Raw genomic sequence first — 27233 nt, forward strand, 5'->3', positions numbered from 1 at the left:
AAGTATTCGTATTATTAGCTACTAAACACAAGTAGATTATACTCAAGCCTCTGTAAACTAGTACTTGGCTCACGCTCTCCGCCCTTTGTTCAAGTGGCTAAAATCGCCTATTTTTTTTTACAGGAAGTGATCTTTTTAGAGGACAGGAAGTGATCTTTTTAGAGGACTTCACTATATACTACAATTATTATATATTTGTATATATTTATAGAGGTTGATTCGAGTTGTCTCGACCATGACGTGTACATCAACCCTAAACAGATATGATTATTTCTCTGGGATGGATTTTATTGATTCTACACGTAATAAAATGTTCCCCAAAAAATATGAGCAATTTTTTAAATTACACATCAGTATAATTTGTACTGGAATGATTAAACAAAATTGTGATTAAATTCCAACCACAGTGAATCGATGTAATTATTGACAGACTGGACCAATGGCAATGCGTGCGCGGATGCCATCTGTTTGTGGATATAGGAGAGTAACATCTGCGGACGGACATATCTTTTCTGATAGGTTATTTCTTTTCATTGTTTAATAAATAATGAATGTAATAAAGCATTGTGATACTATACCAGACGCCTGACCTTGGTGCTAATCTAGGCACTACTAAGTTACTAGTTAGCCTTCGATGATATACTGGATAGTATGCCAAAACTCACAGTGGATTATTTACGAATGGGCGTACACACCTAGGCCTACAACCAAACTCTAAATTCAAGCCAAATCAGAGCTGGTCGGCATTATTTTTTTGACATTTTAGTTTTTAAGTTCCATTCTGTAAGTGATATTGTAAATAAATAAATTTTACTTCACTATGAAAACCTAATTTTGCATTTATTACCAAACAAATGAAAAAGATAATACAAAATTGGCAACAGTAGGTTAACTATAGATTTACCTGGTAGGGTTTAACTTCCATTACAACCCTCACTCACCCCTTACATTTTGGTTGTTTAAATAGTAAGCGTTGGTAGGCCTAATTAGCGTTCATTAAAGCTTGAAAAGTAGCATATTCATAGGCCGCATTACAGTTTCGATTACTTGCTAGTATAAGCCTTAAAAATTTCTGTTTTCCTTTCCATGAATTATTCAGAATTGTATTAACACGATAATAGGTTCAGTACAAGTCTGCCATTCTCGAGTTCCCATGACCGACGCATGGAAAAATTAAGAGGAAGCAGTCTCCACGAGCATTAACACATACTCTAGGGTAAGCGTCACTAAGGTAAGTTTGTTTTCTGTGGAAATAGACCGAAAGTAAACAAAAAACAAAAAAAACAATATAGCTCTACTGAGCTAAAAATAAGAAAATCTGAAATAAAAATTATATTTATGAATTGCTTAGCTTAAGCAATAAGATATAGTCTTCCAAAATTGTAATAAAATCCCCGTTTTACACATAATACATAACCATTCCTAAAATCTTTCCATGCAATAGCAAATGTTTTCAACTTCGTATGGGATACAGATCGAATAAAACTTTTCGCTAATTCGCAAACACGTGTCTAATCATGGAGGTATTATAGTTCACTATAATACCTCCATGGTCTAATCATGGAGGTAAAGTCTAATGTACTATTTTATCTCGTGTGAATCGGATAGCTTATATGTGCAGGATGAAAGCCAGTACCGCAATGTTGTATGCCCATATATAGTCTTGATGTGCCTATATATGGTCATGTTGTGATGTCATCACGGCCAGATTTTGGCATGTCACATGTTTTTGTCAAATAAAATTTGAGTCTGGACTCTTTACTAAATTAGGACCTCGACAAACTACGGTATAATACGAAATGAAAAGAATTTCTTTATATGCAAAAAAAAAAAAAAATCCAACGATTACGTTGTCTGAAAATCCCCACTAAGTAGTATTCTATCGAATAAAACAATACCCTAATGAAATATATGTGTATAAACAATATTTAAATTGTTCTCAACATGTACTATAATGCATGTTAAATTAATAAATTCGTTTACGATTATTTTTTCCTTAATTATAGTGAATCAAAGAAATTACTAACGCGGAAGTGACGACTGTGGACCGATGTCAGTAATGACCGAATAATGACACAATTTGTATTGTTAACATAAGGAACGAAGTGTGACAAAAATATAAACAGTTACTGATTATAATACGTGCCATCGATATGATAAAAATCGAGCTATTTGCGCCGTGCGAGGGAGCTGTTTACGTTTCGAACTTGATCAGTGGTTCATCGCGAATCTGTCGCGTTGGTAGAATAATTAATTTAATTGAGGCGACAGAAAATCAGTAAACAATGTTCAAAGGAGACGAAAGAAAGAAAAGAAAAGAAAAGAAAAAACTACTCAACGTCTACTTCATTGTCTACTTTATTGCGATCACATAACCAAATAATGAAACAGAAGTCAAGACTTATGCGTAAGTAAGATCGGTAGGCCTTCTTTCGGGCTCCAACAACCAGGAAATGGAAACACAAGTGGTATAGATATTTTTGGTGAGAAACAGAAAAAAAAATGGTCTCGTGCAGACCAATTTTTATTCAAAACCAATCACCGCATACCAGGTACCAAGTTATAACCGTGAAGATAGACAAGGATGCCCTGCCCAAGACCACAAGAACAGGTGACCAGCATCGAATCGGGCTTGGAACCACTCGGTTGGAAGCCCAGACATTTAGTGGTGGAGGGTGATGATGATAATGATGGTACTGGTTGTGATGATGCTGCTCTGGCTGGTGATACTGCTGTTGGCGATAATGATAATAATTTTATTGGTGATGCTGCAACTGCTAATGATGATGACAGTGACGATGTTGATGATAATGATGGTATTGTTGATGATGCTTTTGATGATGATGATGATGATGACGACAGTGACCATGTGGGATGATAATGATATTACTGGTGGTTATGCTGCTGCTGCTGATGATGATGTCAGTGACGATGTTGACGCTATTGGAGATGCTGCTGCAGCTGCTGATAACGGTGATAATAATTATGATCAATGCGAAATGACGAGGTGTGAACATGAAGATAATACATATTACAATGTTACAACAGCTTGATAATAATAATTTTAAAAAAATGGGGGAGGAAAGTTTATGGAAAGAATTACCAAGATTGTCAACAAAAGTTATGCTATTTATACAGGTTATTCTAAAATGTTGTAAAATTGCTGTACAACAAATTCCTATCACATTTAACAATACCCAATATATACCGTACCAAACACATATATTTCTTTCTGTATAAAAATAAATCAGCTAAATATTTTGGGTCTATTTCATCTAATATTAGAAGGTGGGAAACCATTCTCTTAGAGTGAATTTTTACTTTTCTCTATTATTATCTTTACATTTCAGAATTCAGAGGAAAACAAGAACTCAAGCCAAAGTATGTAGATGACGCAATATGACGTCAATACCTCTTAGACCTGTCACACTTTATTGTGTCCAACTCTTGTTTTAAAAAAGTCGGATCAACACAAACCACTCAAGAAAAAAAGAAAACATAATACAATCATATAAATATCCTTTTTTGGTAAAAAGGCTGAATAAAAGTGTATTATGTATTAGATTAGACATTCAGTCTCTCAGGCACTTTTTTAACAATTAATTTTTTTTTAATGTATGACTTTAATATTGGTAGCATAAAAAATCAAAATTTGCATCATTAAACCAAAAAAAATTAAGTACAAACATCTGTGAAATTTGCATGTATTGTTTGTGAAATATATTATTAATACCTACTATAAACGTAGAATTATATCCAAACAAAACATTAAGTTTTTAAAAACAAATAAGTCTATATAAACAAACATATGAGTTAGTTTATGCAACACAAAAGAAATTGGTTTATATAAAAAAGTTTATCAATATGAACAAACAAATAAATAAATATATTTACTGCATAATATCAATATCCTAAATAATCAGCTTCTGCTGGTTGATACACCCTCATTAAATATGGTTCAAATAAAATAATACAATAAATAAAATAAAAAATAAACAAATCAACAATGGTGGGTTAAAAGAAAACTTAAAGAGTTGGTATAACCAAGCAAAATAAAAGTGAGTTTATAAACAATCTATTACATTAAAAAAAATAAATTAGTTTATAGCACACCACTGCACCTAATGAAGCCAGCAAAGACGACTGACAAAAGTTTGTGGAATAAATATTCATTATAAAATTAACAAACAAAAAAATGAGTTTATAAAAACAAATGAATAAAAAAATTCATATAAACAAAACATGTTTATATAAACCATTTAGTAAATATAAACAAATGAATATATGAGATTTAACAAGTTTATATAGTCTAAACAAATAAAAGCATTTATATAAATGAATAAATGAAAAAGATCAATTATTTAAATTTAAATAACCAAATACATTTAAGTTTATATACACAAATAAATGAGTATATATAAGCCAATACATGGGTTTACTTACCCACAAACATGAATTTACATAAATGTAAATTACATTATATAGGCTAATAAATGAATTAGATTATATAAACAAATAAGTATGTATATAAACAAGTACATGAGTTTAAATAAACATATCTAATATAATGGGGAAAAAAGAGATTAAAACCTGAGGCCCATCAGCAATATGTTATAAAAATCATCATAATATATACTATTAAGCAATTAGTATAGTTGTGTACCACAGACTGGTGGAAACTATTATACAAATGTTAGATTAATGCATGAAAAAATCCTGAGGGAATGCAAAAATAACCTTGTTAGTTATAGTGATGATGTCATGATTAACTTATAATATATTTAAGACTGGTAATAATTGATAACACAGTGATCTTAAATCATGAGTTGTAAAATTCTGATTTTTCCATTTTAACCCTGACCAGGTGGGCTTCGTTTACTACGCTGGCCCTCAAGCATTCTCTCCAATTCAAGTACTTTTTCCTCTAGGACTACTTCCCGTAATAAAACTTTAAGTTCTTTCACATCCAAACTATCTAGAAAATTCTCATCTAATATTATATTCTGACTGGCCCCCAAAAGTACGCCATCAAAATTGCCTGTGTCGATGAGATCCCCATCTTCATCAAGATTGTGGTCTTTGTTCGGTGGCAGCTTTGCCGCACCCGAGATATCATTAACATCTAGTACTATTTCCTCATTGTGGAGTTGCTCGTCATTGTAGATATCAACAACCGTATTTTGATTACTCTTTCCTGCGTGCTGCGGATTTATCGCAGGATTTGGATCCACATTTTCCTTGTTGTCATTCACTTCTATCTCTCTGATGCCATAAAATGTTAAACCTACCGATACTAATACAGCCTTAGATTTTTTTCTTGGCATTACATCTGGCGGGTCATCAATATCTTTCGGCGTTTCGTTGTACGTGAACTCCAGCGTCCATATGCCTTGCGGATTTTCACCCCAGTTATGCACGGTCATGAACGGCCAATTGCTTATTCCGTTAAAATCACTATCGTACTTGCGCGTTGAGAGCAGCTCAGAGGGGGTGCCGGATGGAGAATACAACATGATACTGATGTCTCCTCTACGTGGGGACTGAAACGTGATGTGTGCCTGCGTGTGTTCCAGCTGCTTGATGTTGTGGCAGTTCTCGACTTTTATAAAAATAGTTTTCGTTTCACCCTGAGCTGCTTCGCTGAAGAACATAAAGTTTAAAGGTTAAGAAATTCAGTTAAATGAAACACATAGTATTAATTATCATAACGATGTTCACTAACAAATTTCTAATAACAACTAAACTTTTTATTAATATTATAATACTATACCGTTTGAACAGTAATACTGTACAGTTTGAACAAAACTTAATATTAAAAATATACTTGATAAAAACAATAAGTTGATATATATATATATATATATATATTTCTATATTGTTAAAAAAAACACTACTAATTTTTTTTTACTACTATTGCTGCTACTGCTAGCTATTATTGTTACAACTAAAGTCAATAGTTAAGGAATTATAAATCGTTCAAAGTACTTTGGTATTAAATTAGATTGTTTTAAAGCATTTAGTCTCCATAAACTCTCTAATATTGATTAAGTTGAAACACATCTTTGTTATTTATTTTCAATTTCTCAGATGGCTTCACAGACCTCCAAAAATGTTTCACGGCCCAAATATGGGCAGCATCTAATAGTTTGCGGAACATCGGTCTAAAGTACAAGTATATAAATGGTATATTTACTCAATTAATCAATAAATTTTAAAAACATAGTAGTACGAACTGTGTTTTTTTTTACAATATACAACACAAAGACAATTCAAAAAAGCTTAAAAACATTGCAATTGAGTTAAAACATAAAGAACAATAACATTAACTATATAATAGGGATCAACAAACAAAGAAATACAAACAGTAAAAGAAATAAATACTTCAGTAAAGTACATAAGTATTACACAAAATTCCTAAAATATTGGGCAAGAATGGTTGTATTAAAAAAATGACTTTCTCAAAATATGATACAAAATTTAATCATAATTATATTCTCTCAAGTGTCTTAGAAAAGATTGATTTTACTGGAAACAAGAAGCATATAAAAAAACATAAAATAAAGATAAATTTTATACAAGAAACTATATCAATTACAAAATAGTATATATATATATATACATATATATTTTTATATGGATTGAACCCAGAACCAAGGTGCTCTAAGACATGTACCATCCATTTAACCAAGCCATATACTTTACCTTTACAAATAAAAGTTATCGATAACCTTACATTAGGCATACACTATTAAATTTTCGGCTGTGAGATAATGTTTGATCAGGATGTCTCAAACTAAGTTTGATCAAAGATTATCTATGATAATAATAATAATTAATATTAAGAACAATATTATTACTAATACTTATAATAACACTAATAAATTAATAATAATATTAATGATTTTAATAAAAATAAAATAAAAGCTGCTATCGACAACCGTATATTAAACATACACTATTTAATGTTTGCCTGAAAGATAATGTTTAATGTTTAATGAGATTGTCTAAAACAAAATCTGATCAAATATTACAAAAATATCAATAATAATAACAAGAACAACAACAATATTAATACTAATAATGATAAAAACAATAAACAATGACAATATTAACACAAATTAATAATATTGACAAAAATTACAATAATTATAATAAAATTGTAATATAAAATAAGATATAGAACAATATTTTATAATAAAGTTAACAAATAAAAAAACAGCAGCAATAATAATACATTGATAAAATAATAACAATAATAACATTAACAATGGCAATAATTATGATAAAAAATATAAATGTGATATACAACAGAGTGAAGGAATTTTAATTCAATAATGAAACGGATCATTCAGATACTTCAGATTTTTTATAACTGGGAAAAAATTCCCGAAAGATCAACGACAGTCATTAATCTACTAATGAAAACACTTCATGTGAAGGTTAAGGCTGTTGGCACATCAAAAGTCAAGATATATTAACAAATGATTCTATAGTACACGAATCAATGATGAATAGCTCTCTAATCAATGTATGAATAGATACGTACATACGTATCCATCTTGAGGGAGTGCTAGATCTTTTGTTTGCTCTGACACTCCGGTCAGGAGCTGCGGTTAATCTGAGCATGCTTACGAGATTACCGAACAATCTTACAGAGAGCAAACGCAAGCAGACTTTGAGCGCTTGTTCTTGTGCAAACTTCATAAAAATAATGATCAACTTGTCCTGAGGGGGTAATGACACTGCTTAGCGAACTTGCGCTGAAAATCACCACTAAACAATATTGACAGCGAATTGTTTCTCTCCAAGATCTCTCTATGCATACAGTAATCTATTTAGATGATATTGTTTTAATTTATTTAAGTAGGGGTATCACTGGCGATACAGTGAATAAATCGCTAATCCGAAATCAGAAAACAAATTTGATTTACTAAAAGCTATTTCATGAAGTGCTGTAATCCTATCAGTTGCAATTTGTACAGGAAACCTTGTACGGAATTAGGGATTTTGCTTTTGATCGAACAATTTCTCAATGGATAGAGTTCTTATTATATCTAATCGCATGTATACACTGTATTACACAGATAAGACTGAATAAATTAATACTGATATTAAGAAATGCATTAGTGCTTGTTTATTGCTGCTGAAGTGCAATTTTAACAATTTCTAATTTGAGAAAGTTGACCCTACAAGATGAGTACAACAAATTAATTGCTAAGGTATTAACTGCTATCACTTTTTTTGACAACTGAAGATGCTTTTCTTTTGTATTTTTTTGTATTTTTTATTATTTGACTCTTTTTTCTGTGGTCCAAAATTGTCGAATGCTAAAGACCATAAGAAAACCCTGGTCCCAGAAGTGATCTACAATTGAGAGAGACTTTAGATTTCATTATGTTTTTATTTACTAGTTTCTGCATTTTTACAGCGTATTGCTACTATAATAGTTCATGTTTATTGATAGTATGACCACTGGGAGAAATGGATTAAAAGAAACATTTTAAGTACTTTTGATATATCCTTTGACTGGAGAAGGGCAATATAATACACTTAATGTTATTACTGGTCTTTCTCTAATTAAAGACACCTCCAATGAAAGAGCTCAATTATTGAGAGTCTAAATACTAAACTGTTGCACAAGGTGTGGCTCTAGAAATAAAAACACTCTTACCCACTCTGCCCCTGGCAGTGGCGTATCTAGAAGTTTTGAAATGGGAGTGCTGATGGTTGGTGCGAAGGTGAAGTGAGGGGGAGGGGACTTGATCAGTTTAGGGGCACTAATTCGCAAAATAAGGTGGTTTTAGGTGATTTTTAACTATACTTGACTGTGATTTTTGGGAGGGGGAGACCCCCCGCACCCTCTAGATATGCCACTGGCCCCGGGTGGTTGCCACAGATGTAAGATGTTATTGTGTAATAAGATAGGAAAAAATGTGTTTTTTAGACCACCATATTGATAACTGCTTTCACAATAACTTTTCTTGGATCGGTAAATTTTTTTTTTAAAGTATGCTTGACCAATGGGAAAAATTCCCAGGCTAGTGCCAGCAAAGATAAACACTGCAAATTAAACATGAATTATTTTTCCTATAAGAAATTTGTGAATTCTAATGTTAATACTACAAAATTATGTATTATAACTTTTTTTTATGGATTTCAAATTATAAAATATTGTCTGTTCCCCAACCACCTAAGAAGGTGATTTTTTAAAAGTAGAATTACTGACACAAATTCCCATTTATTCTCAGACTAGAATCTCCCAAAATAACCATGAATTACCAAGGTTTTTTTGAAGTAAAACCTTTTTATGATATATGTTTAAAATAAGATGATTTCAACAAATGTTTCAAATTTGGAAGGATTACTGAAAGAGCTACAAGCCCCTCAAGGTTTATCAGAACCAATGCAGGTGTTCTAATAGCATCATCGTTGATTGCTCTTGTAGAATGTTCAACGGTAAGTGTGACTCATCCATCAGAGTAAATGATACAATAATGAGTCACACGCAAAGTTGTTCTCAACACACGCATTCAAAGCGCATCTTATCTAGGTTAAATCCCAAGTCATGTACACCTTGATGATTATCGCAAACGATAATTTAAAAATTGTTGTATACCGTGACGTTGATTACACGATGGTGATATGAACGAAGACGAGACAAAAAAAAAACCAGTCATTATGTGATTGCTTGCGTTAGGAACTATAGTTGTCAGATATTGTGGGGCTGTAATCCTGGAAAACTACCTTGCATAAAAGAGTCTAGCCTAAGGCAATTATTATTGTATAAAAGACGCAGAATGTAATCTTAACTGTTAGAACTAACAGCCTACAATGTAATTAATCAGACATACTACGTCTTGAAATCTCTATAACGTGTTTTCATTTTTTTCATGTGATTTCTTAAAATGTTAAATTTGTTCTTTTCATTTTAACTGATGATTTTCTCATCTTAAATATCAAGGTTAATTATTCTCCAGATGATAAACCCTTTGGGTTTCGATAATATTGAGAGCTTGGTAGCTTCAACATTAATAATTTAAATTATCAATAATAAAAATATATATATAATTATGAAACACTTTTAATACCTTATTCAAAGTTGGATGATAAAAAATATAATAGTAGTAGTAACAATAATAATTATGTGTATGTATGTAAATAAGAGTGAACCTGTAGGTCCCTCTGATGTACATGTATACACATATACATACAGCATATACATACAAATTTGAAGGCAAAATACTAAAAAAACAATGCAGTGGGAAACAATGGCTGGATCTCGGTAGAGATACAAATTTGATCAGAAACAGATAAAATGACATGTATACGTAAGTAAACAGCCAGAATTATAACATGAGCTTTCGGACAACAATAGTCCTTCCTCATACATATAAGAAATGTGAAGAATGAAAGGAACTCAAATCCTACTGACACTTGGATCACCACAACATATTTGTGGTCAAGTGGTTATGAAATTTGTCAGATTAATCTTATACTCACCACTTCATTCATGTTAAAATCAGTATATGCTTTGTGGGGTCCACCGGACAGGGTCACAGCGAGGGTTGAAGGGCACTTCTCCATGAAATATACTGACTGGCCTTTATCATTTGCCGATCCTATAGATATGGTGTGGATGTTTCCGACATAGGCATCAGCACTACAGTCATCATCCTGAGCACCACCGTTACCAGAGGCCCAAACAAAGATGGATCCTTTACCATTACGACCCTGAAAATATAAAGTATCTGTCTCTTATACACATCTAGATGTGTATAAGAGACAGATTTAAGATTACGAATATTTAAAGATTAAATTTTTTCAGGTTAGTACTAAAATAATAATGAGAACAAAAATAACAAACACAATAATAATTACAACAATAACATAGTAAATATATATTAACAACAATAATAATAAGAAAAGCAATAATAAGAACAATCTTAGTGACAATAATAAAACCAACAACAATATATATTTACATATTTAAATATGTAAGTATATAATTTTTCAGGTTAGTAATAAAATTATAACAACACAAAAACAACAAAAACAACATTAACAGCAATAAACTGAACCAAACTATAATAACAATAGCAATAATATCAATCACAAAAACAGTATTAATAATAATTAAAATATTAATAATAATTATAATAACCATAATAATGATTAAAATAATTATATGATAATTGCATAACTTACATATTATATTCAGTGACAGGTGTTTTACAGGTTTGTTGTTCTGGTACATTCTCCCAAGTGAGAGCCAATTTCACCATCTTACCGGCGTCCAGGACACCAAAACCGAATCGATGGTTGAGATGATAGCCTGCGCCATTGATGTGCCACCCGCCCTCCATTGGGTTCGGAATATGGCTGCCATGTACGATGATATGCTGAACATCTCTCCATGTTAGCGATGGGCTAAAGTGGTGGTGTGGGGAAGAATATGTATAGTTAGAAAAATAATAAACAGTGAATTTCTGTATGAGGGATAAAATATTAATAATTCAAGGTTAATTTTAAGATTTAAATTCAAGAAATATTATATAGTCTATTGCTGTATTAGAATGTAAACATTATGTAAATATGAAAATATCTTAAAACTGAATGAAAATGCTAATTATATATCTAAGACAAAGTATGAATAATGTTATTTGATAGACTTAAATGTTAAAGAACATCAGTTAAAAATGTATGTATACCCTAGGTAGCAAAACAATATACAAAACTATATAATATACAAATATGAAGTATAACTAATTGCACTTTTGAATTTAACCACAGATATGTACGAGAACTATTTTTTCTTCAACGTTTTATGTTCTCATACTGATGGCAAGTTAAATTTTATATAAGTGCTTTATAAATTTTATCACATTTTTATAGTAATTTTTAAAATACTATAATTAAATAATTAGCAATGAAGCATACTTTGCCTGTAGTACAAGGGCAAGAATCCCAGACGCCAATGGTGCTGCACTTGACGTACCAATGAACTTAGATGTGCAACCGTTGTGCAGATCTGTTGTGGTCTGGATCAAAGTAAGAGATTTTCCACAATCAAGAGATAATTAAAAGTATTAACCAAAATAATATATTTATTGATTCAAAGACTTAAGATTCGATATTGTGCACCAAGAAATTCTGGTTGTATTGTTAAAGAAACTCATACAAAGAAAAAAGACAAAATTATGCATCACTACTACCATCATCAATGCCATCAATATTGTATTACTACCATTTCTAACACCACTGCCATCATCACCACCACCAATACCACCACTGTTCCCATTATTACTGCCATCAACACCACTTATCAACCACTGACAGCATAACCACCACCACTGCTGCCTCAACCAACACCACCACCACCACCACCAATAACTACTGTCATCAGTAGCACCAGCATGGCCACCACCACCAATACAAGCACTGCCATCAATAAAACTACTGCCATCATCACCACTGCCATCCCCACCACTGCAATCAACACCACTGCCACTACTATCACTTCCATTCAACATCACTGCCACCACTTCAATAATAAACAACAATACCAACTTTCTGTAGACCACTTATGAAACATCTTGAGCGATGTCAGACCGTGACAACTTTGCTCTCATCGAGGACATTGGTTCCCCTGTCAGGTACCCCAGAACCCACCCCGTCAGGCAAATCCTGAAGCCGCCAAAAAAAATAGTGCGACATAAATCAACATATATATACTCACCACTTCATTCATGTTAAAATCAGTATATGCTTTGTGAGGTCCACCGGACAGGGTCACAGCGAGGGTTGAAGGGCACTTCTCCATGAAATATACTGACTGGCCTTTATCATTTGCCGATCCTATAGATATGGTGTGGATGTTTCCGACATAGGCATCAGCACTACAGTCATCATCCTGAGCACCACCGTTACCAGAGGCCCAAACAAAGATGGATCCTTTGCCATTACGACCCTGAAAATATAAAGTATGGTTATATTGATAATGTCAACCGATTTATATTGCACTTAATACAGAAACTACCAATGGTTTTACAGGGTACACATACAGTATGGTTGACCTTTCCCCTGCCAATCAGGAGTGGTGCCAGGATTTCATTTCTTTCTTTCCTTTTTCTTTCTGTCTTTTCCTTTCTTTTACTTTTTCTTTCTTTTGCTTTTCATTTCTTTACCTTACCTTTCCTTTTCCTTTCCTTCCCTTTTTCTTTCATTCCTTACCCTTTCTTAATTTTTCTTTCCTTTTTGTTCACTTCAGGTTACTGTACATACCTTTTTTTACCTTTAATTCTGACTTCCACAGTTACTACTAATTGGTAAAAAATAACTGCAAATGGTTCAACAGTAACAAATATATGGTTCTACAAGTATCCAACTATTAGTTCCTGAAGTGACTTATAAATGTTCCAAAGTACAGTAATAAACAATGGTTCCACAGGAACTGTCATTGTTCAGACAGTAACTACCATTGGTTCCACAATAAATGCCATTGGTTCTACAGTGACTGCCACTGGTTCCATAATAACTGTCATTAGAACTGCCATTGGTTCCACAGTAAATGTCAGTGGTTCTGCAGTAACTGCCACTGGTTCCACAGTAACTGTCAGTGGTTCCAGTGACTGCCATTGGTTCCACAGCAACTGCCATACTGCCATTGGTTTCACAGCAACTGTCAGTGGTTGCACAGTAACTGCCATTAGTTCCACAGCAACTGCCATTGGTTCCACAGTAACTGTCAGTGGTTCCACATTAACAGTCATTGGTTCCATAGCAACCAGGGGGAAGATTTGGAAGGTGGGGGGGAGGGAGGCTCTTTTAGACAGTCAAAAAAAGATTTGGAAGGTGGGGGGGGGGGCCTTTTAGACAGTCAAAAAAAAGAAAGAAAGAAAGAAAAAGAAAAAATTGATCGCCCAAATCACCTCAGAGGTTATTTTCGGGCGTCTAGAAAACAAAAAAATCGCGGGGAAATGCACCTAGGGTAGTATTCTAGATCTCTGGATCAGCCCCATGGTAACTGCCATTGGTTCCACAGTAACTGTCAGTGGTTCCACTATAGCAGCCATGGGTTCCACAGTGAATTACAATGATTTACACATAGTTCCAAAGCAAATCAACAGTACCTATGAAAGATTTCACAGTTTAGGCATATAAGATTTAACTTTATACAAATACTATTTGATATACTGTGTTACCTCATTAGCACCCTTCTCAAGTGCTTGTGTAAGAAGCTCCCCAGGTTTTTGGAATGTCTTGCCATCATCAGGAGGTCCCCAGCAACAACTGTAGATGTCAATGTGACTGTTGTTAAACAAAACAGCAGATGCTTGCATAGCATCTGTCACTCCTCCATCAAGAATCCTTAGCCCTAACAATGAAAAAAATCCCTATGAATTTTGACTGACAGCTGACAAACCTGGAATGTACATTGTAAACACTTTTTTCATGAGAACAGTTTCATTGCAACAGCATGGTTTAACATAAATGACATTTAACAAAATTCAGTACATGCTGTATTCAATTAATTCATTTGCAAAATCCACTTTAAAACAATTCTGTCGAAAGAAAACATGCAAATTAATATTTTTAAATAAATAATAATTTTTTTAGCAGGTGTTTAATTCTATTTAAATAATAATTGTTTGATGGGACAAATGCTATATACTGTATTACAAAGACTTCCAGATGTTCTAACTGAAACCAGTGTCTTATTTACACAAGTGAATACAGAGATATTGAAGATACATGCAAGGCCAGAATGAAATATACCTCCAGCCTGTGAACATGCACACATATTCATGTTAAATATCTTTGGGAGTATTGCAATGTCTGTTTTTCTTACCATACATGGATATTACATGGGGAGCATGCTAAACAAATGCACCTCAAATAGATATGTAGCACTAGCAGTGGACAGTTGCTAAATCTTCTCAAGCACAAGTTTCTGACTTGGGTGAATTGTTAAACAGCAATGACTTGGGTGAATTGGGTAGTAGTATATGATAAAGTTGGGAATTCATGAGAGGTAAAATTGTTGAGCGGTCAAACAGACATGGAAGACACATGATTTGTTTGATCAAATTATATTTCAAATTTGCATATAGTATAAAAGTCTCATCAAACATTATTTTATCTGACAGACACAAAAAAAATTAAAATTTTATAAAATAAAATGCATCAAAAATACAAAATATTAGACAAAATTGAAATACAAAAACCAGAAATTATAATAGAAAACAACTGATAAAACCAATTATTACCGGGGTCAAAAAAAAAAAATGCAGTAATTTTTAATGCATGCAAACATTGTGCATTTAAATGCTTCAAAGATACTTACCACTCATGTCCTGTCAAAATATGATGGAAATTTAAGAGAAGAGGAAAATTATTATAAATGTCAGAGGCTTGTGACCATATATTACAATAAAAATCAATTCACAACAAATTAACACAGAAACATTATAAGACAAAAATATTGATTTGGGGAAGTAATGAGTATACAGATTGATAACATGTCAGGTTGAGCAAAACATAATTTTTAATATTGATTATATCTCACAGATCATATACAAAACTAAATCCTTGCTGAAATATTAATGAACTTTTTAAAACTATAGAGGGGGTAATGTCGAAATAGTTAAATATCATGAAGAATTGTTCAGGTTTTGGGAATTGAGACTTTGGACATACCTCCTATACTAGCTTCATATGCAGCACCCACGCCACAGATGCCGTTGTTGGCAACGGCGGCTATCTCACCGGCGCACCTTGTACCATGCCTGTAAAAAAGCAGAAGAAAGCATTAGTGTTCATCATTAAATGAAACCTGATATATTTTTTTATATCATTCGGTTATTTAAATACCGCATTTCCTTACAGATACAAAGTGCTTTTGACCCCCAGTCATTGGGTCTGCTGTAATCAGTGCAGGAGCAGGCAACCCCACCAGGTACCCATTTATACTCCTAGGTAGAGAGATGCAATGTAGATAAAGTGCCTTGCTCAAGGACACGAGCAAAATGCACAGCGAGGGATGAAGCCCAGACCTCAAGTTTGGCAAACCATACCATTCCTGGTGCACCAAACCACTTCTACAAACAACATTCTACGCACTTCACATTGCTACCCCATTTAATGAATCAAACAAATATAAAAATATATAGCTAGGCACAGTGTAATACAGGTGTCATCAGAATACCGAAGTTAAGCAATGTTGGGCCCAGTTAGGGGCCTGGTTATAGTACTAGAACATCTTGGCACCACCATGAGATGTAGGCTTGAGCATGAGGTCAACGTGTACAGCAGTAGCATCCTAGTCATTGGTGCAGGTATAGATCAATAAGTTAACTTTGTATGTTAAGATTAAAGAAGAAAATTTATTACGAAAAAAAAATGAAGCTTACGCATTTTCCATTCCAGCTTCTTTAGAATCATTGGGTCGAGGGTCAATATCGGCAGTTTTGCTTTTATTGTTGAAATCAAAACTTGCATCTTTATCCTAAAAATAAAGGATATAAAATAAATATAAATATATACATACAATAAATATTCAACAACAAAAACAAGAATTTTAATGATAATAGGCCTGATAAAAATCATTCTAAAAATCAAATCAAAACTGAAGAATGAAACTTACAAAATTAGGAGAGAGATCAGGGTGAGTATAATCCATGCCTATAAAAACAAACATCACAGAAAAATAAATCTCACAATCAATAAATATCTTATTATTTGAAATCTGAAATGAAATCTCAAAATATTTGAATGAAGCAATTAATAACAATTAAAAAATTATTACATACCATCATCCACAACAGTAACAACAACACCTTTGCCGGTAAATCCTAGTTTCCAGGCCGGGACCAGATTCATGTCGACCCCAGGGACTGCCCCCTGCTGACCATCATTATGCTGTGAAAGAGAAAATAGATGTGAACTGCATTGGCATATTTAGAAAGGGTTTATGCCCGAACTGCAGGAAAATTCTTACTGGAAAATTTGAGCAACGCAAGTAGATCCCTTGATTTCACTCATTTCCAGAGTTAACTCGACCCTTACCTTACGAAAAAGACTCTTGTCTTAGTATATTGTATGTTGATATGAATAGGAACCAAAAATATGTTCAATAAACTAGAAAATATTCTTAATCTAATAGCCCTGAATTAACTAACACTGCTTCTTCAATTGTGCTTGGCTGTGATAGAAATTCTTCCATTCTATCATGAACACAGCAAAACATAACAATTGGTACTAAAGTAAGTATTTGTTTTTTTCTTGTTCAGGCTACATTTTTTCTGCTAAAATCAAGAGCAGATGCACTCTCTCTCTCCTTTTTATTTTATCACAGCCTACGGAATGTACATAGGCTCAAGTTCGATCATACATAGGATGTTGTTCGATCACAGACTTCAATCGCAGCCTACAGCCGCCACATAGGCTCAAGTTCAATTGTAGACTTCAATCACAGCCTCAAGTTTAGTTTAGAGCTATCAATTACCACTAAAAATAATATTGATATTTGACGGTGAATGCATACATATGTTGCATTTTTCACTATGAAAACAGTGTCAGAACTGATTACTGCTATAATTACCATACCAAGAAGTTTTGATTATGTAAGTATTTTTCACTTACAAGATACCACTGCTTAGGCCACTTTGGATCATTGAAACTTATGTCGTAGTCATCTCCAGTCACGTCAGGGGGCACAAAATTTCCTGATCGTCGCCCCAGCATCGTCTCAGGTTGCTGGCTTACCCATAAAACCTACCAAGAAATTGTCAATCATGACGAAAACTAATTAAAATGCTCTATCACTATTTCAAGGGGTTTAGGTTGAAGGTTCTTTGTTGCCTGATTTTTAATACTTAAGTTCAAAATAATCGTAAAATGTTAATATTTTTTTGTTTCTAATTTCCATTAAATGAATAAGTGTGATTTAATTGATGGATTGATTGAAGGACTGATTGATGGATTGATAGATTGATGGATTTATGGACTGATTGATTGATTGATCGATCGGTCGATAGATAGATAGATAGATAGAAAGATAGATTGATGGATTAATTGACTAATTAATTGATAGATTAATGGATTGATATAGATTGATTGATTGATGGATGGATGGATTAATTGAATAATAGATTAATGGACTGATTGATTGACAGATTGATGGATTTATGGATTGTTGGAAGGATGGATTGATTAATGATTGATTGATTAATTGATTGATGGATTAATTGACTGAACACATTAACTTCTAACTCCAATTAAACCTATTTGAGATGTTTGGGAAGCTTACCCTTTCGTCTTCCATTAGTAGTTCTGTGACATCATCAGCAGCTCGTTTTGAGCGCACCACCTCTGCGCCACGAGAAAGATGATATTTATCTTTTAATGAGCCAATCTGAAAAAAAAATATATAATATTAAATATGAGTAAGAAAATATATAAAATCATAATCATAACAAAAACACAGTTCTATCATAGAATCAAACCTTTTGACACTGACTTAGATAAAGAAAATCAATAATAAAGTAGTGAAAAATGCAAACATTAAGAATAAAAATTTGCAGAGATGGGATAAATTTTGGAAGATTATTGCTTGTTTGAGAGAGTGCGAGGTGTCATCCTGATTTATTGGGGGACTACCATGAATTCTGAGAGACTTGGGACCCGTGAGATGTTAATTAAATTTTAATTTTCTATTCTTAATTCACATTGAAAAAAGATTACAAAAATAGGAGTGCAAACAAGAAAAATGTTGTAAACTATAATGTGGCAAAGACAAGAAAAAAAACCCAGTCGCTTATTTGCAAAAAAAAAAAAAAAAAAAAAAACTAGTTACAAATATAGGGTATAAGCAGTAAATTGAAAGTTATAAAATGGCGATAGAAACATATACAGTAAATTCGACATTACATTATAAAGTTAAAGGCGTTTATGACGTTAAAGCTGTTTAAAAAAGAGTATTTGAGAAATCAGCCTTCAAAGTGTACAATTTCGGGCATTTCTCGGGCAGAGATCATCACCAAATTGTTAAAAATTTTAGTTTTAACCTCGAAATAAAAAAAATATCAACATAAGCATGATGTATTAGATATTATAAGTTTTGTTTAGTGCAATAAAATTTCTTTTCTTTACCACATTATTTAGACATTTTTGGCAGAAAAATATGTACTGCATTAAGAGTAAAAGTAAAGTCATTGTTTATGAAAAATGATAGCAGAGAAATTGACCTCTTCCTGGTTTCACAGAGTGTTTATTCTGTATTCTGAGTATACATTTTGAAGAAAAGATGACCAAATATACATGGAGAAGCCAGTGCAACAAACTGTAAGTTGTTTACAATGGGGTCACAGTGCATATGATCCTTCTATTCAGCAGCATTTATCTGAATGTGGGCGGATAAATGGGTGTCCATCTTTGCATGCATGCCTCATTAACCTCAGACATTATAGAGAAGCATGGAAGAATTAGTTTAAAATAATAATAAACCAACTCAATGATCAGAAAGCATATATGGGAATATTTCGTCATGTCCAACCTCTCCCCCATTTTTAAAAAAATTAAAAATGAGAATATGCTACAGTAATAACATAATAATATACATATTAAATGCATAATTCTTTAATAAAATTATATAGTTTGACATAAAAGATAATGATAAATGTGACCTACTACAGTATTAATTACATACTGTAATCCAAAAATTGAGGAAAACATTGCAATGGAACTTTAAATTGCTTATGTACAATAATCTCAATTTATCAAGTTTCATTCATTCATTCATTATCAATGTTCTATAAGTCTTCAAAAACAATCTTCTCTTTTTACAGGATTCTATTTTCAATATTTGAAAGTATGTGTTTAGCAATATAAAGCTTCTTCTGATCTTACTTCATCAACATTGATGATATTCAGAAAAGTTATGCTACAGTATATCACACAGTAGTATTAATACACATTTCTGTATAATTTTGTATAATTAAAAAAAGAAAAATTTTTGGTGCACCATGAGTGCCCGAAGATTTTTTTGTTGATGATGAAAAAGAAAATTTCTTATAGGATCCAATAGAATTGTCCTGAATCTTGGATTCTGCTCTATTACAGTAGGAGAATTATACTAGATCCCCTAGAATCCTATAGGACATTGGTTATAAATTAATTCGTTTGAAGGGCCAAATTATTTTTAGAGTTGACCTCACGGGCCAAAAATATTATCTGACATGTTAAAAGCAATCGTTATACATCTGGGTGAAACTCATTCCTTTAAGTCAGGTCTATTGAAAGGGTTTTTTGGCAATTTTAAATTATACTCTTATAATTGTACTACAAGTGACCAGCTTGTGTCATCAGTTTAACAGTCGTTAGTCACCTTTGGTGGGTCGCTTTACCAATGTATTATCACAATACAAAAGCCTATGCTTAGTGTTTAGAAATATTTTTTGAAAAATACAAAACGTTTTCCCGTCTTGTGGTACACCAACCTTTCATTATCTATGTAAAGTAAAGAACTATTGACGAATCACACTGAATTAAAGAAAACACAGAGATGGGGCAAAAGTTGGTCTAATTCTATATTGTATGATTTGAAAAGAAGGCTTTTGACGAAATACAGTGATCAGGACAACAGAGATCAAACTTGGCGCCACAGAACTTGAAGTGTCTTGTATCGAAATGAATTTTTATGAGCACTGTTCTTTAGTAAATCATATTAACTGAAGCACTAATGTTATTGAAGATAAAACCTAATAGGCGTATTTAAAATCAAAAAGAGTTTAGTTGTGTTTCCCTCTATGATTTAACAATGGGCTGCTTCTTCTTCCATGAATCTCAAATCGTACATCAGGACTCTGCAATCATTACAATTTTAACACATCCTCTGAGTTGCTATGTTGAATCTAGCTGCGCCAATAACAATAACAATTATTTTTATAGTTTTGTTTACAGGGTTTAATTGAAGATCTTAGTGGAGTAACCCCTACATCATAATGCATTTTAGGTATTTTTTTTTATCTTGCTTGAAGTTAAGAATCGAACCACGGAAAGCACACAGTGATCAATTTTGGCGCTATTTATTCTACTTTTGGCCTATATTAACTTGCTCACTTTTAAACCATTTCCATGCACATTACCCAGGGGTTTATTGTTTGTTACTTTGAAGAAAATTTATTCCTCAAACTTTTAATATGTTATAAATATTTATACAGTATATGGTTCAATGCTTTAAATTTATATTATTAGGAAGAAATATACATATCTTATTTTTGGAGATTTCAAGGCAGCGGCGGGCGTAATAAAAATAAAGAAAAACTTTTATTGGCAGGCAGTGGGTTCGGTAAACAAGGAATAAAAAAAGTTTTTATTGGTTTATCAAGAGATAATTTTTCCATTAAATATTATATGGATATAACCAGATTTTGTTTTTCAATTCCTTTGTAAATTAGGATAAAAAATAATCATTAAAAATACACTTACCCTTCTTATATAGTGCAGTCCATGATCTGATGCAACGTTGCGAGCGACACTCTCTCCTCCCTTCACTTCCACGGCCCACTCATTTAAGTACACTCTCTCAGGCTCCACGAATGATTGACAAGTGAATGCAACAACTATGATAACGACAAGTGCAGCTCCACTTCTCATTTTCTTTGGAGAAATTGAAAGAAAAATTTTACTTTATTTATGAAAATATAAATTTATGGTTTTTTTTACATCACTCTCTGTATCACTATCAACAAAATATTACTATTATTACACAATACACGTTGTCAAAAGATAATACAATTTTCTTTGACAAAAACTGTTGTATTTCTAAAAAGTTCAAGAGGGTATGGAGCAAATGGCAACTTCAGGCCCCTGGTCAGGATTTAGGTATAAAATCTCTCGTGGGTCAAGAAGGGGGGGGGGGGCGTACCCCTCGCTGCAGAGATTTAAGGTTTAGGATAGTGTAAAAATTAGACAATAATTGAGTATCAGCAATCACAATAACTTTGGTCAAAACAGCAAATTGAATATTTTTAGTTTGAAGACCGAGTAGTGTCTGACAAGAAAAAGTCCAATTGTCCAGAAAGGGGGAAGGGGGGACTAACATAACGTTGCTGAATTGCAAAGGTTGAGTATTGATGAACAGATAGTGTGATGCCCACCAAAGTATGCGTTGGATATTGCTACACCAGCCTTTAACCGATTCTTAATTCTGATTGAATGTTATTGTCCTAATAATAACATAAAAAATCAGAATTAGTTAGGAATTGGTTTAAAACTGGTGTAAAAATTGCCACTGTACTTCTGCCATTAATATTATTCTATAATCAAAATAATCTATAAACGAAATGGTACAACAGGTCGGGGTTCAAAATCATAGATGATTACTTTAACTTCCATATTATTTATAAAATCATTGACTTAGGGCTAACCATGTCCAAAGCTGCCGAACTAAATCAGACACTATCACCACCTACGCACGGGCAAGGTACAATATTGCACAGTACACTGGTAAATACCAACAGACGGCCTGGTGGACTTAGTTTGGCCTACCTAACTAGGCCTAGCCTAGCCCAGCTAGCTAGGCCTAACTATAAGTTAACGTCAGAGGTACAGTATGTCTAATTTCGTAAACAATGACTGCTACTCACTTACAGGATTATGATTTTATGAGTATCCCAATTCCGGAATTCCGGAAAGAAGATTGCTGTGCTGTTGCCTTGCCCGTATTCTTGTCAAAGTTTGGTAGAGCGGCAGGAATCAGGAGGGGTTAAACTTCACCCATCTTGTTTTGTTATGCTAATTAGGTAGGTAACTAATTTTATAACAAACTTGAGGGCAGTCGTTAAAACAGAGAGCTGGAACCTGAAGCTCAAAACCTGTGACTGGTATGCGACTCAAGATCCGAATGTTGCAGGGCTGAGTTGTTGAGACACCGAACAGGAATGTTGTTGGTTAAATTTATTACAATTATTTGATATTAATACATTTTCCAAGCATCACCATCACCGTCATCATCATTATCATCATCAACAATTCTTTATTTAAATCATTCTCAGATGGCGTTGAAACTTTGCATAGCCTATAGGCCTAGTTTAATTCGCCTTCTTGTAAAGATGAGAGTACGTCTACATATAAATAGGTATAACTTAAAATTTAAGATTGCACTGTAAAAGAAGTGGCAATGTCTGTTTCAATTCTCCATAAGAGCTGACAAGATAAACAAGCCAAAATTAATCACTGCCAAATTGGCTTTCGACCGTAGATTCTTCAGTTCTGTAGAACAATGATTTTGTGTTGGCTTATATCACATTTTTTATTTTGGAAACCATGACTAGCCAATATAAAAATGCACTATGTCTAATTAATGCCGAACCTCGAGCTCTTCTTGGATGTTGAAGAAAATCACGCATACCTAACTATAGTGGTAAGCTTTGCTTAATTACATTCGAATTCAAAATCAGTTAAAATAATTTTGAAAGAAGAAATAATTAGGCTCTACTTTAAACGCCAATGAATATTTTATTTATTTCGTAATAGGACCAAAGGTCTAGTAGGAAATTCCCCGTCCAGGGAAATGAAAGTCCAGTAATGCACATTACCAACTCATTGGTGATACAGACGATTAAATGAGAAATTCAGGAAGGAAGGGAGGGTCTAAGCCAACTATAATATAATGCATGCTTACTACTAAGTATCATACCGTATTCTAAGTTTCGTTGCAGTAGGAAAGTGCAGATGACAAGGTAGGAGTTAGATAGGTAGGTGGCAGGGGTGTCGCCAGTAAGAGAGGATGGGGCGGGAGCCCGGGGCCCCTCGTCGAGGAGAGCTGTCCCCAACCCCGGCCCCGTCGGAAAGAAAAACCACAGTCCGTTGGGGAGAAAAATTGTATGTATTTTTTTACACACAAACTCTAATCTATTAAAAAACCTTTTAGAACCCAATAAATTAGGCCTATAACATATTTCGGGGGGGGGGGTGGACCCCCTGAACCCCTCCTGAAAGACTTTTTAGCAACTCCCACCTCGCCCTCGTCATTAACATCGCTGCACCCTCCCCCCACCCCATCATCGGACAAATTTTGGATTGGTGCCATAGAGTTTATTATGTCATTATTTACAGAATAGTGACTCACTCTTTTACTCTATGGAACAAAAAAATGTGCAAGCGCCATTTGCATGCGGAAGTCGAACATTGTGCTCCAATAGCTTTTGTTTCTATCGGCATGGTCGACCATGCGGTACTTTTGTTTTCTATCGCCACAGTCGGTTAAAATTAGCTGTGTAAGAAGCTGAAATGAATGAAATACGGTACTATATTATTATAGCATATTGGTCCACCATTATACGTAGGTGCACCGGCTTGAAAGCCAATTAGATATTAAGTGTACCGTCATTAGAGTGAGAACCTCCGGGAAATGGACCAAACGAAGTCTAAATTTTTAGTAACCATGCCAGTGCAATAATACCATATTTATAGTGTCGAAAAGAGCTCGAGCTTATCTCGAAAAAATCGAGATCCAAAGTTTGGGAAAAAATAGGAAGCACAAGGCTTTATGTAAATCGAATAACAGCCTTTATTCCTGTCCTGCTTATAAATTATGATCTTCCGACGATGAAAAAAAGCACCGTGGACTCCAGTTGAACAAACATCATATCAAACAAAACATTGCTTGCGAAATTTCAATTGCTTTGTATGTTTTGAAATAAGCCTTCGAAGAAAACAAGACTTTTTGTTGAAAGGTAACAACCCATTATCAAAATTAGGCCTAAGCAAAAAATCATTTTTCTTGGATTGACGCAGATCTGAATTGTTCATTGTGTAATGCTAAACATAGGCCTATTTACTGACGATACAAAACAATCAGTGAACAATATGCCTACTGTTGATCGAAGTTTAAAATATCAAACAAACACATGCCTGCCAATATTTAAATTGCTTTAGAAAATGAAACATGCTTTATAAAAGCAATATTGCACTCAATCGTACCATTAAATAACGAAAGGGCCTACGACAACATCGGATTTAAGCAAAATTCTGAAAATAAATTGTATCTTCCAAGGATAGGATGCTGCTCACCAAGGGCGTCGATCCGTGTTTGAAAGTGGGGGTGGGGGACGAAATGCAAAATAAGAAAGCCTTGGGGCGTAGGCTCAAGCCTTGGTTTGGGGCCAGGGGCGGATACCTGTCTCTTATACACATCTTACCTAACTATAGTGGTAAGCTTTGCTTAATTACATTCGAATTCAAAATCAGTTAAAATAATTTTGAAAGAAGAAATAATTAGGCTCTACTTTAAACGCCAATGAATATTTTATTTATTTCGTAATAGGACCAAAGGTCTAGTAGGAAATTCCCCGTCGAGGGAAATGAAAGTCCAGTAATGCACATTACCAACTCATTGGTGATACAGACGATTAAATGAGAAATTCAGGAAGGAAGGGAGGGTCTAAGCCAACTATAATATCGCCCCCACTGAAATACTCATCATAGAAAGTTTTTTTCAAATTATCCTGGTAATCATAATTATGCATGCCCACTTATATATTTCGTGCAAACTAACATTTATAAAAATAATGATTTATTACCGGTAGGGCCTATCTACTGATTAGCTTGTGACGTATTCGAAACATGGAAAACAAACAAGACAAACTTAAAACAGTCATTAATTTAGTCTCTTTGTATGTACAGTGCTTTTAAAATCAATCAAGAGGTTTTTCCTTTTTCTCCACTTTAGTAGTATTAGTACTACAATTGTGAGTGGAAATACTACTGTCTAATTTGCGATCAAATTTAACAGGACTAGGGAGATAGGAAGCACACAAAACATTAGTTAGCATTTCGATTTCACAAACATAAAGGTTTATCGTTATCAGTGGCGGCTCCAGGAAAGCGAAATAGAGTGGGGACAGGGAGGGACTTCCGCAATTTGGGAAACTAGATGACCTCAGCCCCACCATGGTTGGGGCTGATGAAGAAAATGTATGATTATGACACCTAGATGACCGGAAATGGCACTCTCAGACCTAAATTCTAATTCTAATTTTCCTTTTCTTTCCAATTTTTAAAAAATAATTTTGAAAAATTTAGGGCCACTGAATATTATGACGTCATTGCGAGATTTTGTCACATAACACTGGGGTTTGTAAACTTGTGTTAACACTACTTAAATAAATAGAAACCGATAGACTTGTCGTGTCAAAGGCTGTATAATTATTGTTTAATTACGGCTATATAAAATCAAATGACTAACTATAATTGTTTGAAATTAGGAAAAACAGTAATCTATGTGCGCAGATAATATTTAACACTAGTATATACGTACGGGTCATAATAATATACAAAGGAATAAATCGTTTAACGCCTTGATATTAGAAATTGTGCACTTTTGAGTTTGTAAAAATATTGGCCTAATAAGTTTAATTTTAACAACGTACAGTACATTGTTTTCACATTAATTTAGCCTCTGATAATCGTTGCACCAAAAAATATATGTAGTGGTTACTGAGATGGTTAGGACATGTACAAACAATTTTATTCGATTTCGGTCCGGAAATACGCACCGCGATTGGAAAAATGAACAGGCAAAATCATGACAGTCATACGTAAATGTTAGTCTTTCCATTCACTTTGAAAATTGGGGTTTCATATATTGAAGATTGGTGAAAAGTGGGGGAAATTGATACGATGCCCCCCCCCCCTCCACGTTTTCAAGATGGGAAAACCTTGAATTTTGAAGAACAAAAAAGTAATTAAAAGACACCTCAGAAGTCGGGAAAGCTCGTTTCCCGCCATCTAGAAATCGAAATTTTCCCTGGGGAGGAATGTTGACCCCACCACCTAGGTTTGATTCCAGATCTGCATGATTCATATTCCCATTCATCTTATAAACAGTGGCGTAACAGGCGGGGCAGGGGCAGACTGTTCCCCCCCCCCCCACCACTGACGGTTTTTACCGGGCTGACCAAGCCGTCGTACCGGGCTGGCTGGGTAAGAAGAGAGACAGATCGTACATATCATTGGCATAACAAGGTTTTGTATGTTTTATTATACAATTAAAAAGAACGTAATATCTTACGCGTGTCCTTCAATACTAAAGAAGTTTGTTTGAGAAGAAGGTAGGTCACTCCATGGTGAAGATATCAGGTTCTGGTTTTGGAAAAAGCTCATATGATTTGAACCAACGCCGTCAAAGATCATGTGCATGACCTCACTGCCATCCTCGTAAAGAGCTACCT

General features: G+C 33.7%; 1 protein-coding gene across 2 annotated transcripts; it reads right to left on the bottom strand.

The window, feature by feature from the left end:
- Positions 1 to 4289: 4289 nt before the first annotated feature.
- Positions 4290 to 22787, bottom strand: LOC117100115 (PC3-like endoprotease variant B). 2 transcript variants are annotated; one of them, XM_033239724.1, is made up of 13 exons: positions 22651 to 22787; positions 21487 to 21657; positions 18308 to 18412; positions 17641 to 17772; positions 16809 to 16917; positions 16643 to 16680; positions 16410 to 16504; positions 15697 to 15785; positions 14202 to 14374; positions 12737 to 12967; positions 11938 to 12038; positions 11206 to 11427; positions 4290 to 5640 (listed from the first exon to the last, which is right to left on the bottom strand). In XM_033239724.1, the coding sequence occupies exons 2-13, from the start codon at positions 21652 to 21654 to the stop codon at positions 4851 to 4853; spliced, it is 2253 nt and encodes a 750-aa protein (XP_033095615.1). In that variant the 5' UTR covers positions 21655 to 21657; positions 22651 to 22787; the 3' UTR covers positions 4290 to 4850. The 2 variants fall into 2 exon arrangements, with proteins under 2 accessions (XP_033095615.1, XP_033095687.1); XM_033239796.1 differs by having other exon boundaries at positions 22647 to 22779.
- Between the last annotated feature and the right edge of the window lie 4446 nt (positions 22788 to 27233).

The sequence above is a fragment of the Anneissia japonica genome, unplaced genomic scaffold (genome assembly GCF_011630105.1).
Source record: "Anneissia japonica isolate Jap-2015-1 unplaced genomic scaffold, ASM1163010v1 scaffold483_len1788099_cov177, whole genome shotgun sequence".
NCBI classification, from domain to species: Eukaryota; Metazoa; Echinodermata; class Crinoidea; order Comatulida; family Comatulidae; genus Anneissia; species Anneissia japonica.

Bases quoted from the DNA above. Each gene is read 5' to 3' on its own strand.
- LOC117100115 (XM_033239724.1), bottom strand. From the start codon at position 21,654: ATGAGAAGTGGAGCTGCACTTGTCGTTATCATAGTTGTTGCATTCACT. The intron at 15,786-16,409 runs GTAAGCTTCATT...GCTTTTTTACAG, and splicing joins GAAGCTGGAATGGAAAATGC to GCATGGTACAAGGTGCGCCG. The intron at 5,641-11,205 runs GTAAGTTATGCA...TATGTTCTTCAG, and splicing joins CCTGTCACTGAATATAATAT to CGAAGCAGCTCAGGGTGAAA.